General features: G+C 46.8%; 1 protein-coding gene across 1 annotated transcript; it reads right to left on the bottom strand.

Annotated features, from left to right (window-relative positions):
* Positions 1-1,193: 1,193 nt before the first annotated feature.
* On the bottom strand, positions 1,194-14,474 carry LOC119375154 (uncharacterized). The gene is made up of 4 exons (XM_037645346.2): positions 14,352-14,474; positions 3,777-4,168; positions 3,012-3,273; positions 1,194-1,683 (listed from the first exon to the last, which is right to left on the bottom strand). Exons 1-4 carry the CDS (start codon positions 14,472-14,474, stop codon positions 1,672-1,674), a joined length of 789 nt encoding a protein of 262 aa, XP_037501274.1. The 3' UTR covers positions 1,194-1,671.
* Between the last annotated feature and the right edge of the window lie 4,767 nt (positions 14,475-19,241).

Genomic DNA, 19,241 nt, shown 5'->3' with positions numbered 1-19,241 from the left:
GAAAAACAGCCTATGCATTAATGTAGGTGCAACGTCAATTGTGGTTGTGGTGCCGGCTATCTAATTTTACAAGAAAGCGATAAACGCTATATGTACTCATACGATACAGGCGTCATATCAGATTAACGTCTGTGGTTCCAGTGTTGGCTCCGCTTTTATAGCAGTCTAACAAACATTACATTTGTAATACTATGATTCAGCAAGATATTTAAGCATTGCTCAACCCCGGAGGAATACATAACGAAAGTTACGTATGATATTCACACTGATTGCACCGTAAAGTGCACTTAGTTCCGGTAATACTGACGTATGTACTCTAATGTGAGGGCTGAACGTTACGTCGCATCATAAGTTATCCTTTAAACGCCAGTGTTGTCGACGTACCTGGTAAGCCCACAATGTTGCACACAGCTACTACACGTACAAAAACACGTCGATCCATCCCGTAACGCTTAGCTCAAAGCCATAAAATACAGCACAGAAGCACTCGCTGACTGCTTCGCATGAAACCGATTCCCATAACGCGTGGGATCCCCTGCCGAACTTTCTCTAGATATTGCAAATACGTATAGTTATCAAAATATCGGCAAATAGCACTAAATGTTTTCGCACTAACTAAATCCGCCAATACAGCTGTAGGGCCCGCTTGCTACGCAGCTGGTGACATTACGATTGAGACAGCAAGAGATTTTTTTACATATATTTATACCAAATTTTAAGTTTGTTGATGCATGCAACACAATATTATTTTGCTCATCTACACAGAAGCAATGAGTGCACAGAACGACGTTTTCTGACTACTGTTCAAAAAGAGTTTCATGGTCTATTTAAACGTGCACCCATCAGCAAACGTTCATGGGATGTGGGCTCCACTGCAAATGCGATTTTCTGCTCCTTTAGAGAGTGACGCTTAAAAATCCGGAGGGTAAATGTGTAGGCCACAAGAATTACTACAATATGAAACATTTATTTGGAAGCTACGTTTCCAGACAAGGCGGAAATATGGCTTTTTCGAAAATTCCCTTGCCCGCAATGATTTGCTATGGGGTGTACGTGTAAGAGAATGTGTTTTTGCAGGCGAAAAAAAAATCAACACAGCTGATTACGTTCGGCGCATGAAGAAACGGCTGCGCCGTGTATTTCCGTAAATCAAATTCGTTTCCCAAAAAAATCGCGCTCCACGGCGTCCAGCTCTTCAGTAGCGGGCGTCCAAGGACGCCATGGACGCATACATCCCATCGGCCCTGTCGTGGATAGTCTCCAGGTTGGGCTGGGGAGTTCGAAACATCTCGGCCAGCGTGGACATAAGCTGCTGGCCGTACGAGCATGGCGATAGGACGAGCTCGATGCCGTACATGCGGTGTACGGCCTGCAGGCATCCCGAAGCGGACGTACGTCGACGACTGATCGTATCAGCCGGGTCGTCGCTGAAGGCGAGTGCCACAAGCTGAGCCACGACCACGGCGACCGAAAACGCCGTGGCCTCGTGTTCGGTGGTCGAGATGGCCGCGTAGACCGCGGCGAAGTCGTCGTCCGGCCGCAGGAGGCGCGACCACAGGGAACCGGGCAGCGAGGTGATCTCGAAGCGGCGCCGGTTCCATACGAGCCCGCTGTTAAGCACCAGGTCGGTGCGGCGCAAGTACACGTTGAAGAAGTCGAACGGCTCCACGGTCAAGCCCTGATCTGCGCCATGGAGGCATGATGCAAATGCATTTAACTAAACGGGATCCTTGGGCGAGTTACAGCACTCTACATGCACGGCTTCCTGTGTGGTGTTTTGTTTTCTTGCGCTGTTTTATCTTTCCTAAAGATGTAAATGCATGTCTGCTTAGCAAATTAGTTCCGGGGAATCCCGCGGGGTGGTGGGAAAAAACACAATTGGCAATCACCTGCTTGCAACACAAAGCAAAAGGAAATTCATATGGATTTGTCAGAAATTGAAGTTTCCTAGTTTACGAAAAAGTCGCCTCGGCCCGGGGACTGAACTGGGCACCAACGCCTATCCAGGTCTGTTGCTTTACCAATTGATCTAACCAGGACCTAGCTAAACTTGCAGTTCGGGTACACCTAGAATGACCACTTTCTCATCTACAGTTTCAATGCGCCGCTTAATGTAGTATAGTCGAACAACTATGGTGCTATTGCCAGATCACAACTCCTCCAAGCACCACGGTTTGAGTTATTTCATGTGACGTCACGTTATAAATAGACAGTTTTAGAATAGGATACACAAAGCTTTGCGATAGTGTTTGACGCCACGGCGCATGCGTCGTACGGTACCCACTTGAAGTTCCGGAAATAGCGAATCGCACGCGACGAACACTAACCTTACGTACGCTATTCCAGAACTGTATAACTACTGCAACTGACGCTGATACTTTCACGTATTGTCCTCATATTTCACCTTCCTGTCGCTCTTTAGCCTTATGCGACCCATGCTCCATGAACCGTCATTCATCGTTATCATGCTCGCTAACGCCAGTGAAAACGCAGAATGCATCAGCAGATGAAAAAAAAAAAGAACAAAAAAAAAAAAAAAACACTTAAAGTGCCAGGCCCGTCTTTCGCGCTCACATGCTCATGTCCCGATTGCCGTCGCCTTCTATAGCGCTTGTCCACTATAGGTCATCAGCTTCATACTGCGGCCTTCAGAACGTTCACACACAGACATATGTGCTGTCTTCTTCGTTTCCGCGTGCCCTCCCTAATTTTGTGTACCCTGTACCTTAGCGCAGCTTAACATTAACACATCCACGTAATCCGCGCGTACTCGTTTAATAACAATAATAATCATATCTGGGGTTTAAAGTCCCAAAACCACGATATGATTATGAGAGACGCCGTAGTGGAAGGCTCCGGAAATTTCGACCACCTGGGGTTCCTTAACGTGCACCTCAATCTAAGTACGCGGGCATCAAACATTTTCACCTCCATCGAAAATGCAGCCGCCGAGGCCTGGATTCGACCCCGCGACCTTCGGATCAGCAGTCGCGCGTTCTCGTTTAACAAACCTCGGAGGTAGATGAGAGCCGAGCAGAGCTGGCGCAGGAACTTCCACAGGTGGAGCTCGTGGACGCAGAGATCTCTGACAGGTGAGGATGCCGGTAAAGTGCTCTAAACCGTCGTCGGGTGCCATGGTGACCAGGTACACCTGGACGCCTGGCGCGTTCACCGCCACTGCCAGCACTGAGAGGACGTGCGGGTGTTCGAGGCGAGGCCCAGTGCCACAAGTTGTCGTCCTCCAGCAGCCGGTCCGCGTTGTAGTTCGGCGCCCTGTCACAAAATGGATACTAGCAGAGCCTTTCAATGCTTATGCAAGCCTAATTGATATGCAGGCCTATGGCACTTAATTTACCGTGCCTAAAGCTGTTTCTGGATCGTGCTGTAAAGATTATCTGGCAGATGTGCGTGAGCACAAAGAACTTAATTTCCGCTTTTGGAAAAGGCCTAAATGTTTGACGAATATTCTCATCAGAAAACATTCAACAACTGGTCTTGTCTTCAAGGCAAGCAGCCTCTATTAAAGGTCCCCTCACAAGAGCTCGCCGGGAACTCATGAATAATCCTCCGAAGAAGGGTGTCACTGAATGCAACGCCTCGACATGTGGTCTTTTTTTCAAGTCTGTTGTTGCTCTGAGGAAGACAAAAGCACTTTTGGAAACGTTGGCTACAGCAACGCTCGCTGTTCTGAGATATTTCATAATTTTCCGGCGGGCTCATGTGATGGCCCCTTTAATCAAGGCTGCTTTCTGACAAATAAGCGACGTACGCCTCACCTGACCGCCATGTACCGCTTTCTGTCCAGCGTGCAGCTGATCCAGTAGGTCAGGTGGTCCGACTCGGAGAAGTATCGCTGCAGACAGAAGTTGACCCCGCAGCCGTTGAAGTGGACGAGCGAGAAGAGGCAGGCACGGCGCTGGATGCGCTCGGTGAAGCCCTGCGTCAGGGTTTTCCACTGGGGCAGCGAACGCGTCGAGACCAGCCTGAGCCGGCACAGTTCCTGCAGGCACAACACACGAGATTGCAGGGTTCGCGTTCGAACGGCGCGAACGGAACGGTCCAGCCGAGACTCGAGTGCGGCCATCTTGGCGTAACCGTCTTCTTCTTCGTCGTCTCCTCGCTCGTGGATCGGGTGCCACGTTCCAGATGTAGATGTTGTTGTTGTCCTCTGGGCATATGGCACATTCCCAGTGCAGGGGATTGGCCGAGTAGTGGGTGAATTCCTCCAATATTTTCTGTAGCGGCCCATAGTTAACTTACCTATTGATTTGAAATGCGAATTATCAGTAACGAAATATTTAGATGTAGACCCTAAAGTTCTGGCTCACACCCATCCTGGGGGATCGGTCAATAATCAGGTGTATAGTAGTAATATTGAAAATATAGAAAAGATAATATTACTACGTAGCTAACCCATCGAGAGCCAGACATTCTGCGTACAGAAGACGACAAAGAGGACTGGCCTGTCTGTCTGCTTTGGGTGCTGTCCTCCATCTTGATCGATGCTGTGCACGTCAGTGTAAACACAAGTGTAAATAGCCACGCCTCGTGTCATTTTACGTAACAATATCTTTCCTTTTGTTTAATAAGAATATCCCTGATCGTAACTATTATTTAACATTAAGAAAAAATAGGTGTCGAATTGATTCTCAGCAAATAAGGGTTGACTTAAGAATACAAATGAAAATGTAATGTAGCTTACTTTGGCTCAGTATGAAGTTTTGGTTCCGTGGTTATAGCTCACGAGGAAGATTGGTTCGTTGGTTGTTCCTCAGTCACTCGACGCAACCCTCCCCGGTGGATCGGCCATGAATAGGACGGTGTCATGTTTGGGAAATTAAATAGGTTTATCAAATACACATGTTTAGAAATAAACAGTTTATCTGTTACTCCTTAGCGATAGAAAAAAAATAAAAATCAGGCATAGATATATGTCGACTTTCTTTGAATAATCAGAAGGTGAGCACCGTCAGTGGTACTGTTCACGTTACTGGAAGGACCTTCGCAACCGTTTTAACGCGATAGCGTTAGAGAGCTCGTATCGCAGAAATTCCGCCGTCGGCGTCGGGGCCGTTGGTTGTGAGCGAAAAATCATCATCTTGTCCGTGACCGAAAAATCGAAAAAGCTGCAAATAAAATAAATAATAAAAATGTTGGGTCCGAGTGAGAATCGCACCCAGGCCGTCTGCGTGGCAAGCAGGTGTTCTACCACACAGCCACGCCGCTGCTTGGAGCTGCACTGAAAGTAACTTTCATGCTTCCCAAAAATACGCGTCCTGTATACAGGTGTCAAAGTACGAGATGTAATATCGGAGTAATATTGCGTTGTACAAGCGTACATTGCCATCGGGCGTCACACCATGTCAATATCATAACGACTTGGTGGTTTAAAGCCAGCCGCCATTACAAAAGGCACATATTACTGAGAGTATTCCCTTAAGACCACGTAGTGGGTGCATCGCAACTTCGAAAAAGTTTCTCGCGCATAATAGCTCCTGGTTTAAAGCATGCTACCCATTACATAAGGCACACACCTTAGTGCGCGCATTCTGTTAAACACTCGTAGTGTTGGAACTGCGCACTAGGAACAGAATATCGCTATCGCGTTCAACTCTTAAAGGCGAAGCTTAAGCGTCCCCCAATTTTTGACGATATCCTAAAGAACCTCCTCTTCAATTGTATACAAACACACTGGATCAACACTTCGTGAAGTGTACCTAATTTATTGTATTCTTTTTAAACATGCGCACAGCTACACGTCTCAGCGGCGTGTGTTACACGGTGTTTTCAGTCACACCATCGCAAGACAATGCCCCGCTCTGGGACGAGGCTTTTCTTGTCTTTTCCGCTTTTCTTTTTTTTTTTGCGATGTCGTGCGACCAACCTTATTGGTTTCTTGGCGTTTTTTTACTGGAGGACAGAACGCAAGTGGCGGGGTTTTATGGCAGTGCATGGTGGTGAGAGATTAGCCGGACAAACATAGAGTGCAACCTCCGCAATCTAACGCGCGCGGGAGGTTTGCGGATGTATATATATATATATATATATATATATATATTATATATATATATATATATATATATATATATATATATATATATATATATATATATATATATATAAATTAGGAAAAGGAGATTACTTTTAAGGCCTCGTTTTTCTTTGTTAGACACAATATTAATGAGAACTAACAGACAGCAATGCCAAGGAAAGTATAGGGGGTGTTATTTGTAGTAATTAGAATATAAATGTGAAGAAAGTAAAGTGGACGAAAAGATATATCAGGATTTGATTTATTATGTTATCTATTACTAATATAAAAAAGGTTGTTTTTTTATACATTTGATCGAGCACCAAATTGTCCTATATAATTTGTAACGTTTCTGTTTTATGAACTGCCTTATTATAAAGTTTTATAATACTTTATAAAACCACTCAATTCTTCGCCAGTCCCCCATAGTGGGTGTGAGCCACAGTTAATAGGTGAATGAGATCAACAACAAGAGGGTAACCATCAATCGGCCCTAGCACACTCTCACAATGGGCTTCCCTTGCATTGTGGCGCAGTTGATTTATTCTAGTTGTTGCCTAACCGCTCATACATAACTAAAAAAGAAAAAAAAACATTTCAGGGCCCTTTAGCTCACTCGATTCTTGCCTAATACCCCGTAGTACACAGGTGTGAGACGTCAATGCACGAACGTAACAACTGACCCTTTTCTGATGGGCCGGTACCGTGGCGCGGTGATTTTAAGATTATATCCATCGCGATATTGGCTCGAGGCGTGAAATCCAACTACTGCCGTTCAAGATCAGGTAGCTATAGTGCTTGCTTATACGCGCCCACTTTTGTTGGGAAACGTGGAATTACTCCGATCCAAGTAATTCCACGATTCGCACGATTCCTTAGAATTTGCGGATTGTCCTCCAGAACTGAGAAGTATTATATCGTAATCTGCAACTTGCACAGGTTTCCATAGTCACGTTTGCGCACTTGCTTTTTTTTTTATTCTTCTTCTTGGCATGTGAGTATGTCCTATATCAAGCATCGCCATTGCCAACCGTTCTCAATCACCGGCCAGGACGGAGCTCATCATACGTCATCAGCCCCCTCCCCCTCCTGTATGACCAATCATCCCAGGATCATCATCATCACCATCATCATCACGCAGCACCAGCTGGCGAGACGACGAAATGCAGCGGCGGTCGTATCACTTGAAAAAAGCCACTCTTCCCTTTCCCCGACTTTTACTGAATGTTCCAATTTACATTAACTGCCGGCTTCTTGGCCAATCCCCCGTTGTGGGTGTGAGCCAAATGCAAGGAACAAGCAAGCCTGCAGCTTGCCATGTTCAGAGGAAAGCAACAACAACAGCAGAACATCAGCTTGCTGGTTTGATTCGTCACCGCTGTCATGGCAGCTCGAGAGCAGACAAAGAAGGCCTCGGTCCAGCACCCACGCGACCATTGCGGGTGCCTAGCTGCTGACTGCAACTGTCTGCCGTCCTCCCCTGTGATGTCCAAGGAGCGTCGAGGGTTCGTGCCTTGTCTCGTGGCCATCGTGCGCCCCAACGGGTTGTTAATAAAGGTAAAGTCAGTGACAAAATATCTATCGTTGATTCGACCATGCAACTTTTGTTTATTTTTTATGCCTTCGGGATGTTATCCGCCGTGCATAGAGGCGCAGCCAGGATTTTATTACCGAAGATAGGGTTCCGATTCTCCAGTATGTATGTTCAAGTGTGTGTGTTTGTATGTGCGCGTAGTGTATGTAAACACGAAGTAAAATATGGCGAAGCTTGCACTAAGTCGCGCAAGGCTTGAAACAGCGAAGCCGGACAATTCTGGAGTCTAATCTGATTGCTTCTAGGTTGTTGCTAGGCTTCAGATAGCGATGCTATAGGTTGTTTCTAGGTTGCTTCTAAGTTGTTGCTAGGCTTTAGCTAGGAGACGCTAGGTTGTCCCTAGGTTGCCTCTCAGCGCAGAGAGGTTCGAGTTAAACCACAGTCACTCGCAGACACGACACGGATATCAATCTCCAGAGGCGCGAGCTTTCGCACCTCTCATAGATCTACGGCCACGTCGTCGTTCGCGTATGGCTTCTTTTGCTTCGGGGTCTTCTCGCAGCTGCCGTTGCCTTTACCGTTCCCTAGCATTCTCTCGTTGTACGTACCGCTGAAGCACTCCGCACAGATGCTTCAGCGAAGCTGAAACGTATGGCCACGGTGTTTACCACTGGGTTAATCTCGACGGTTTCCTCAAGCTTTCCTCAATTACTGGTTGCGTCTGTTTAGAAACATTAATTGGTGTTTGCCGCCCGTCTATTGCCTTCTTCATTTTTAGTGAACCAGCGGTGAGAGCGGGATCTGCCCAATTTCTTTGGCACATACCCATTCATGATGATAATAGCATTTTGTACACGGAAAAGATTTTACGGCCGGCTTAAACATCCTCGCTCTTAAAAATTCCGGGGAGGGGGGAAGGAGGGCAGCACCTCGCTAGCACCCTTGGCTGCGCCTAGTCGTAGCAGCTTAGTTGAGCATGAGGGCGCGGGCTCGTTTCCCAGTCACGGCGGTCGCATTTAGGTTCCGGCGAAATGCAAAAAAAAAAAAACACCCGCTTTTAGTTTAGGTGCACGTGAAAGAACCTCAGGAGCCGGAACCCTTCACAATACGGCTAGCTTGCCCCATAATCGTAATACGTACGCTTTCAGCAGGCAGAACCCCTACACAGAGCAGGAAAAAGAAAAAAAAAAACATTCTTCCAACCCCCTCCTTCACACTACCCTACAACAACCATGAATTTTGCGGCTTTGCAGGTGTCACCGTTGACCACGTTCGAGTCGAGGCCCGTCAAGGCGCGTCGAGGGGCGTCGAGGCGCGTCAAGGCACATCACCCGGTCGTACCTGTTGAAGACGGCGAATCGTGTCATCGCTACTCCAGACAGCGCATGACCGCGGCTGACCCGATCCCATAAACGTTTGAAGGAGCACGCGCTACCAGCAGAGTGGTAAACTTCGTGTATGCAAGGCTCGGGAAGTCAGGCGAGGATCATGAAGCTTCACAATATTATTATTACCACTATAATTATTTTTTGGAAAGCATGAGAGTCGTCTCGGTATGCAGCCAGGAATGAATTTGTTGTCCGCTAACCTACTGTTAAAGGAGTGGTGACACAAAAATTCGGACACAATTTGACTGTTGAATCACACTAATGGGTGCATATAGGTGCCATCTGTACAATATCAGCCACAAATACAGCCTAAAAGGTATTTTAATTGAGTTTTGAAGTTCGTGAAAGTGCCGGATCGGAAATATAAGCAAAAGACGATGAGGTCACCGAGTGGATACCACGTACGTCACGAGTTCTGGCCGGGTTACCGGAGGCGTGTACGAGACCGACATAAGGTCCCTCCATAATTTTTAAGGTAGCGACATCTGCCGCGCGCGCCACCTAGAAAGTTCCTGTAGCAGACGACGCCCAGGTTAAAGCACGGCATTCAGCTGGTGGAAAAATATCTGCACATGCTAGGAAATAAAAGCTACTGACGCCTGACTGTAATGAAGGCCGAAATAAGGCCCCAAAATGCTAAAGCTGTGCCTTTATTTCAAATAAACATTGAAAAAGAGAGCGGAAAAAATGTTTCATCGCCTACATTTGGCATGTTTACATCTCGTTTATTCGCGCTCGTATTACATTGCATTTGGAAACGACTTTCTCAACATGTTGTAAAACGAAGTTAACAACGCGCGCAGAGATAGAAAAGTCTAACAGTAGAACTCACTGCCGAAATTTATGAACTTTTATCGCTATAACAATAATAATAATTGCTGGGGTTTTACGTGCCAAAACCACGATATGAGTAAGAGGCACGCCGTAGTGGACTGCTCCTGTAATTTCGCGACTACCTGGGATTCTATTACGTGCACTGAATACGCGCCGTACACGAGCCTCTAGCATTTTCGCCTCCATCGAAAATGCGACCGCCGAGGCCGGGATCGAACCGCGTCTTTCCGGTCAGCAGCCGAGCACCGTAACCGCAGTAACTGTCATACCACGGCGGCGGACAAATTTTGATCGCGTGCAACACAATGCGGATATCTGTCGGCGAGTTAGTGCGCTTCCCTCGCTTTATTTACTTGCATGCTAGGTTCGTACTGCATGACCTACGTCAGCGGGTTCATAAAGCACTAGAATGAATAATCTCGACAAATGTGGGCCATCAAAACCAGCGCGCACGAATAAAATGCTATTGCAGCTCGGCACATGCACGCGTATGCTTTTTCTTGCGCCTTTGTGTCGCGTTACTTACCTCGCATAGTCGTGCAGTGGCCGACGGTTCGAAGTCTTTCCGTCCAATTCTGTGCAACCACACTTTTCTTCTGGTTAGGTTCTGTTTGCCCCGCGGGATGCAAAATAACTTCTTGCCGTCTTCCGTCCGGTTTCGGCACCCAAACGCGCAGCAACAAGGCATATCGGACTTTCCAGAACGAAATCACCGCACAACGTGCATAGCGGAACAGGCGAAGCGAGCGCTCTCCTCCCGGGGCGCGGGAACCTTCATGGCGGGGCAAGGTCACGTGTCACAGATCAGCCTATCGCGGGCGCCGTCGGCTTCATGAAAGCTTTTCGATACTTTTGAATTTATTGAGGGACTTTAGACCGACAAAGCTGGTAGCGACACCTGATGATGCGTAGCCTAACCAGAGACCTACAATATAACATCGCAGCGACTTACCCGCTTACTGATTCTATGTAAAGCATTTGCAGTGAGATAATTAGCAACTCACAGTATTCTCATTGCTTTTTTTCCCGACAAGAACTACAACGCGACGGAAAAAAATCGAAAAAAAATTATTGTAGTTGGACAAAACGCCACAAGATGTCGCTACGGGCTCCGCAGTTGTACGCAGTTGCTGCTGCTGCTGCAGCCGTCAACATCTCCGGTAACCAGGTGCCCGCAAACGATAGGAAGTCTACAGACGAACTAAAGCTCTCTGCTGCCGGGATCATATTGCGTAGTGGACAGATAACTGCTTCGACCCTCCGACGTGCGTACGTGGGATTGGTATGCCTTGAGAACGCGGCGTTCCCCGATGTAAATACGAGTCAGTAAAGCGTACATCACGTCATTTGCATGTTACGCATAAACACTGTTACAGAGCGCCAATGTCGTGACTTCAATGCTTCCTTCGTCACTTCTCATCCTGCTACTTTACGAATGATCGGAGCGAAAATGTTTCAGCACGTCTAATGCTGCGGCTACTCCAAGCCTGGCGGAAAACGTCGCCTCAGTTGGACAACGGCTACAAGAACAAAATCACAGCTACCGGCGAGATTCGCAAAGTGAATCGAGCTTTTCTTACTGATTTTTACACTCCTGCCAGCTCTTTCGTCCATCGCTGCACTAGATAAGCAACGTAGTTTGACAGTTGAGGAAACAAGCACTCGCAACGCTCAACTCGCAAACGAAACAACATAGCAGAAGCTGGCCAGTGACGTCACTGGTTCTCGCGGTCTTGTTTACCAAGTAGACCATCTACGTCACGGGGCTACCGAGTGCTCTTCGAAATCGAAACTGCCTCCGGTCGTAACATACGAGCATATAATTAAACATTCGTCTCGCGCTGGGGCAAATGAGTTTCGTTGCCGCTATTATCGAGTCAGTAGCCATTGATTAAGAGCAAAAAACAGAGGTTCACAAATTTTCTGTCACCACTCCTTTAAACATGCTCTCCAGAAATCCTTCCCAGGATATCTGGAGAGAATGTCCTGGGAAGGCAGTTCAGAGGTCTTGACTCCGATGCCCGCAGTACTTGCTAAGGATCCGTTTTCTCGAGTGAGCTGCGAGACACGCTCTCGTTGCCTTTGGATGGCCGCACTGCCCTGCGACATGATCGTCGGCAAGGGAGGGGATGCAAAAGGGGCACTTGCCCCCATCAGGCCCCCAAACTACACCAGTGCTCCCCTCCCACAACCACGATGGGTTTGCACCCCCGAGGACAAAATACTGCCGAACCCCATGCTTGCTTGCACAAGCAATCGTGGTTTTCACTCCCTGACAACCATATTCACAAGCTCCTTTAGACGACTCTCCAGACCACCCAATTGTGTCTCACTTCCTGTCGTCTGCTGATGCAGACGCCCCACAATATGTCCTGATAGTTTCTTTTCTTGCTCCAATTCAGCGTAGTGTTTTTCCTCAATCAACACCCCTGCTGCATCTTGAGCAGCAGGGAGGAAATCAGCCGAAGCTTTTCCTCTGACGTAAGCAGCCGCTTGCGCCCCTCGTCCAACTCCCGAGTCAACTTCTGCACTTTGGACTGGTACTATTTCGCCAATTCTACCTGCGCAGCTTTCCTCGTGACTTCAAGTTTGTATTCGAAGTTCTCACGATGAGCTCCTTCATCAATAAGCAGGCATTGAAGCTCCCTCAGCATGGTTGCATAGTCACGAGTCATCTGCTTCTCACGCAACTTCGATCGCAGGTCTAAAATCTTGGCATCGATCTATATGTTATCTGCTCCTCCACATTTTTCTAAACTTCAACTCGACGTAGTACCGACAGCTTCTCATGGATTAGTTTCTTACTGTTAGCCTGTAAATCAGACTCTAAATGGGCCTTGTTGTCCGATACGGTATATAGCGCTTCATAGAGCGCAACCATGTGATCATGGGTCCCACTCGGTGTAGGGTCGCCAGAGGAACTTACACCTTCTTGTTCATCACCCGCTGATGACCGACTTGGTTCCAACTTTTTCCCACTTTTCTGTTTAGTTCCATTTTACTTGCTTGCACGGGTTTTGTCGCTGACTTTCTAGAACGCCATTCCTTCCTGGCTTTACTTTGAGGAAATACTTTCCTTTTTGCTGACTTTTGCATGTACGAACACGGTCTCCTAGTCGGGTCTCGCAGCGCTAGAGTCTTCCTTTTTGCTTCCGAATGATTTCGCACAGTTCTCTACGACTTGCCTTGTCTAGTCCGGTGGTCATGTCCATGAATCGGTAGTCGAATGTCTTTGACGGTGAGGGTTCGGTGCTCAAGGGGCGGCGCCGGCGGGGGGAGTGGGCAGCCTACCCCCCTCCCCCAAGATTTCCGCCTGCCCCCCATTTGCCCCCCCTAGACCAAACATATTCAAAACACCGCGCCTAAAAGTTCCCAGCCTCCCTACCTCCTGAAGGAACTCACTTGGCGTGGGTGCCCCTCCGGTATCGAAACCCTGAAGGCCCACCCAAACTTTTTCGTGGTAGTCAGTGTTTTCGCGTTTAGGGGTCTGGAGAGCTCACGGGTCACTTTGACGTCTTCACGCGGCTTTCGCCTTAGCTTTTCTGTGTCGCACTCGCACATACTGGACGCATGATGACCGCTGCAGAAGAAGCACGCAATTCTCCGCCTGCAATTCCTTGCACGATGACCTTTACTGGTGCGTCAAAAGCGCGACATGTCGGCAGAAATCTTCTCTGCCAGCGGCAAAGTCTACACTGCACAACTTCGTCAAATGTTGCGTCGATTTGCAGAAGTTGCAGCTGTAATTTGTAGGAGTTATAGAAACTTGGCAATGGAGCATTGTAGACGTTGGTACTGCACCGTGAAAGGGAGGACTCTGTCTTCCGGATTAGCTTTCTCATCGTGTCCTTTCGGCTCCCCAAGGTCACTCTTCTCCAGGCGTTCCAGTTCAATAAAGATTAATTGAAGGAGCCGCCCTGGTTCCGTGACATGCGAACGTTGTAACTTGCAGGTTGTGCGGCGGATGATCTGATATGCGACGATGATGTCGCGTGGCATGCCCTCAGCACGGCGTCGCGCAGTATCGAGGAGAAAGAAGGCTTGCTGAAGCCAAGAACCTCCAGTCCCCACGTGTTAATCAGCACTTGGTCATACAATTTGCGGAGTTTTGCCACTTCGTCAGAAGAACGCACAGGAGTAAGCCTTCGAAACCTTGAGAAGTGCTCCTGCTCCAAGCGCTTTTCAACGCCGAAAAGCTTATTCAGCATGTATAATGCGTCTGCATAACACGCTTCGGTGGCAGGCAGCCCCGCTTTAGCTGCCGAGCGTCTCCTTTGAATAGCCTCAGGTAGTTAAATTTGTCTGTATGCCTGTAAGATTACTGTTCCGGTTTATGACCTGGTCGAACTGCGCCCGGAATCGTTCCACTTGCACAAGTCACCAGCGAAATTATTGTCAGCTTCGGTAACTTGTCTCCTGCCCTTTCAGCAGGGCCCATAGCCGCCGGCACGTCGCGTTCCATAAGCGATGACACTTCTGAGGCTGCTGAAGTTTCGGCATGCTAGCCGGTTTCGATCAGAAGCTCGGCTAAAATTCTGGTCGCGTTGTCCTCATGTGCAATTACGGTAGCGTACTCCAGCTCGAATGCCTCGTCAGTAATGTGGCCCTCGATCACATCGTTAATCTTCTTCAGGTCCTCGCTATTGTTCTTGAGCCTCTCGTGAATATAATAGATCTGTCGCGGCATTAGTTCAAATAACGCGCCATCCTTCCACAGGCAGCCGAGCTATTAAACTCAAGTTCTTTTGGATGTGATGCTTTTATTATTTACATTACCGGCACGGTCACAGTGATATTTATGCAAATCAGAGTTGAGTATGCTTTGCAGGTCTGGACAGAATCTGTGGAAACATCGGTTTCTATGTCCTCGACGATCTCGTGCCCAGACGCTGCCAAGGATCCCAGCCTGCACGTGTCATCCAGAGACGCAACCTCTTTCAGAAAAAAAAAAAATAACGTGCTACACTTCGCCAGCTGGGCCACCTATATGCGGACGATACGCTACGCTTTAGTGATGTCACTCTGTGCCATTAATGGCAACCAATAAAGATGACAAGACGGTTGTGTCTGCGTGTGCTTCCTTTGAATTAAACACATAGAAACACCAATGTTGCACCATGTACCTGATTGGGTTCGGATCAATTGAAAATGATTGGATGACGCTATTGTCGGTACTTCGATTGACGACTTCTGTATGACTGACGTCCTTGTTTTCTTTGTTTAACAACTCGAAATGTATTTTGTTTCCTTGTGCAGATGTACCACGTAAGTATATAACATACTGCTCTTATTTGAACAACAGGAAACTTAGAAAAAAAAAAGAACGATGTTCCTGGTATTAGTACATTACGCTTCCACATTAGCAAAATCCCCACGCTTGTCGCGAGAAGACGCTTGGTAAGCGAGAAAACGCGCAAAAAGAAAACGCAGGTGGCGACGCCACCTTCAAGTTCCCGCTCCAATCGCCGTGACGTCATAGATTTTGAAGGCGTCTGCTAGGGCTTACGTAGTTGCTAATCGGCAAAAATGAAGTTCATTGTCCTCTGAGGGGTGAAAGGCACCAAGTTTCAGGAAGTTTCGTTGGGCCAATGTCGCCAAAGTACGAAAAGATACTTCGAAACCCGTGGCATCATGTACGGAGAATTTCGGCGCGAAATTTCAAAATACAACTTTTACCATTTTTTAATTCTATTACTAAACCTATGCTGCTGAAATCAGCAACAGTACAGTTTTCGAAGTATAAGTGATCAGTCTAAACTGATTCATTGGTTTACTTTAGTATCCCTTCAATTGTTGCCCAGCCATCGCATTTGCTACTAGCTAGGAGTTACAGCTACAGCAACTTAAATGAACTACATGTGAAACCACGTCCCACTGCACATAATGTGTGTCGTTATGTGTACCTAACCGAATAATGTACGCTACATGCAGGCCCGTAGCCAGGGGGGGGGGGGGGCTATGCCCCCCTTCCCCCTGGCTACGGGCCAGGGGTGAAGTAGGTGTTTTTACAAAAATAAATAATAAAAATAGGTGTTTTTTTTTCTTCAAAAAGTCAGGGCTTTCAGCAAGTGCCCCCCCCCCCCCCCCTTCCGGAAAAATTCCTGGCTACGGGCCTGGCTACGTGTAGCAGTATTTGCTTCAGTGTAGATGCGCGTCAACTGACGCTCAGGGAATAAATGTTAGCGGGTGGTGCTTTCATTAATCCGAAGATATTTACAGTACACAGAATTTCCATTGTTGGACAAAAAATTTTAATCCGAATTGGTGCATATGTCCTGTGTTATGATCGGACGTTTAAACCTTATACTTGCAGATATTTATCGAATGTCCGACCGGTGGGCGGCGACGAGTTCACGTGTTATAAACGTGCGCCATTTTGTTGTACAATTGGCAGCATCACTGTTCTGGAGACAAGTAGATCAAGATAAGAAAGCGCACTTTTCACTGTGCTGGCTGTGCAACAACATGGCTGCCGCAATGACGTCAGTACATACCCTTTTACCGTTGGGATTGAGCCTAGCACACTAGTAAATATCTGACGCGATAAAATATGGTGGGCGCGTGGCCGGGGCGATATGCCGCGTAACAATGACGACACCAAGTAACCGTCCCTGCTCTGGTCGACCAATGCAAGGCGCAGTCACGTGACGGCGAACATTTGGCGCCTCCCATCTGACGCCACGCGCTCTATAATCCTTAGTCTTTTGACCTCACGGCCTCCTTTCTTCGCGTTTACCTTAATCTCTATATCTCTCTCAACTTCGCTCCCTCTCCCAGCGTTTGCGATACCCACAATGCTGAGAGCCCCTTGAATGATCACCTTAAAAGCTGTTCATAAATTTATAAATTAGTTTACAAGTTCATAAATCAAGAGCGGACGTTTCGAACTTCCGCAAATATTCTGTACATGCGTTTCTATCGGGCATCAAAGGGTCCTTGTTTTCTTGCTTTTCCCGCTAAATAAGCTTCTTGGCCGTTTCAGTTTCAGGGTTCCTCTTCAGTGGGCGGCGGTGGAAATGCCGCCCACCGACTTCGATAGACGCCCACCGCTAGATTGACTAAGCGGTGGGCGGTCTTTGGTATGTGCGCTTGAGGCACCAATGAATAGCGATTGTGCGCGGCGTAACGCCAGCGGAGCCCTGCATCCCGCTACCTGCATGCATGGTTATGTAAAAAAGGAGAACTGAGCAGGTCTACTTGGTGGTTTCAAAGCTCGCCAACTCTAGTGCCAGCGCTAGAACACAAGCGCCCTTGCTTCCGTTGTCTATGTGCCTCATAGATACCGGAAACGCGGGACAAGACATGAAATGTGGATGTCTGAAACAGCAAGTTTGAAAATTGAACTTAATATATTCCCCCACCTCCACCAGGATCTCAATATGTCGACCCTAAAAAATTCTGAGGAAAACCTTGAGCGCAATGTCCGAATTTTGTATTGTCTTTACTCTGGTTATAGTGCTTATTTTCGCTTGAGGCATAATATAAGATTTCCACAACCACTGAAGCTAATGCATATTCTAGTGCCGAAACGCCGCTCACACTGAATGTCTGATTCGAGTTTCCACTGCAGAAGAATTGTGGCAAGCTCCTGGAAGATTGGGGTGTTCCGGCTGGAGACAGTGGCTGGTCCGATGCGTTGAACGCTCAGGAAGTTCAGTGGACATTGGAAGATAGCCTTCTCATGCTGCAGGACACTGGAGCCCTAGGTGTTGAAGCCAGCCATAATGACAATCAAGGCCACCGTCCCCGTTGTTCGTTGACAACAGTCCACTTTTCCCCGCACAGTTGACACGGACGAGGAAGTTCAGTAGAATCCAGCACGATACATGCATTTTATTTGTACAGTGCATACATAGTAAAGCTGTAACTGGTTGAGATATAACTGGCATAAAACTAGCACCGTCGCTGAGTTTTGCTCCGAGTTTTTTTTTTTTTACCATGCGTATGCGTCTACCTTTCGTTTCAAAGACGTACCTTCGCAGTGCCATACCTACAGGGATAAAAAAAAAATGCCGCTTTTGTAGCCTATTCTGTGTTATTTGCACCAGGCTATTTCTAACCTGTGTTACCTAATGTCACCTTTGAGAACAAAGAATATGTGAAAGTTTGCATTATTGTGTGGCACTGCTGAATTTAAAGAGAGGTCAATATGGAGAGGAAAGAAAAATGCGGCGATCCTATGTACGTAAAAAAACTATTATCATCATGAATCGGTACGTGCCAGAGAAATGGGACAAACCCTACTACTCACCACTGGTCCACTAAAAATAAACGAGCAAATATATGAATAAATAAAAAATGAGATTAAATATGTACAAATAAATACGTGAAATAAATTCACGTACGTGCTACACATCATTGCTAGTCGTCCACATTCACAGTGTGGAATGGTTAATTTCTACATTTTCTGTAGAAAAATTCAATAAAATTTGAAACCCAATTTCATTTTACGTGGCTCTAGAGACGTCTGTAATAGTGTGCTAAAATTTTAGCTACTCATAAATTGAAGCATATTATGGAATATGCAAACTTTGTTTTTTTTTTTGTGTTGAAACAGAATGTATACCTATTAAAGAAGAGTCTTTCAATGAACTGTTTATAAATTTATGTTGCACTATATGGCATCTTTTCATGGTGCACAAAACTCTTGCAATCTTACCATGTTATTTAAGTATGCGATGGCAGTTAAAACAAGGAAACGCATGGGCAACTGCCCTTCTGTAGCAATGAATCAAACACCTGCCCACAGGAGCAGGGTAAGCAAGAGCAAATTCGCACGATGCACGAAGTCGTGCAAGGCTGGGTCACAGCCAGAGCTCGTGTGGCCACTGGCTGATCCTGAGTGGCTTTTACCCTCTCCTCTTTTCCCACCCTTTGGTATACACTCAAATTCATTATAACGAAGTTGCATATTACACGAGAATAACTTCGTTATATCCGAAAATTCGTTATAAACATATAATCCTAACACTATGTATTGCAAGACTATTTCTCATTTACTTCTTTATAACCGACATTTCGTTATATCCGTGTCGCTATATCGGACGTTTCAGTGTACTGTACATAACTATGCTTGCTCCTTTATGTGTTCGCCAAGAAATTTTTCTTTCTCTACTCTTTATCTATTTCTTTCTCTCGCCCATCGGAGTTATTGAATTCCACGTCGTATAAATGGGTGCATGTTTCTGGAGGCGAAGCAGATGATGACATTGAAGAGAAAGTGCGTGCCGGTCCATAATTTTCTATATACGACACATGGCCAACCTCGAGCATAACAGCTCTGATGTAAAGAAAAAGTCAGTTTTGTCTCAAGGGTGAAGCAATGAACGCGATTACAACAAAGTCGAATGTTGCCTAAAGAAAGGCTTGCTGCTCACTCCCTTTAACCCTTTGAGGGTCCAATTTTTTTCGTGAAATGTAGTCCAAGTACACGCAATTTTTTATTGTTGAAATA

The sequence above is a fragment of the Rhipicephalus sanguineus genome, chromosome 11 (assembly GCF_013339695.2).
Source record: "Rhipicephalus sanguineus isolate Rsan-2018 chromosome 11, BIME_Rsan_1.4, whole genome shotgun sequence".
Taxonomy (NCBI): Eukaryota; Metazoa; Arthropoda; class Arachnida; order Ixodida; family Ixodidae; genus Rhipicephalus; species Rhipicephalus sanguineus.
This window is presented reverse-complemented; position numbering and strand designations above follow the sequence as displayed.

What these genes read in the sequence shown, in the direction of transcription:
- LOC119375154 (XM_037645346.2), bottom strand. Translation starts at nt 14,474, where the DNA reads ATGCCGCGACAGATCTATTATATTCACGAGAGGCTCAAGAACAATAGC. An exon ending in TCGAGCTGGAGTACGCTACC is followed by an intron (nt 4,169 to 14,351) that starts GTAATTGCACAT and finishes CCATATGCCCAG; the next exon opens with AGGACAACAACAACATCTAC. An exon ending in AAGCGGTACATGGCGGTCAG is followed by an intron (nt 3,274 to 3,776) that starts GTGAGGCGTACG and finishes ATTTTGTGACAG; the next exon opens with GGCGCCGAACTACAACGCGG.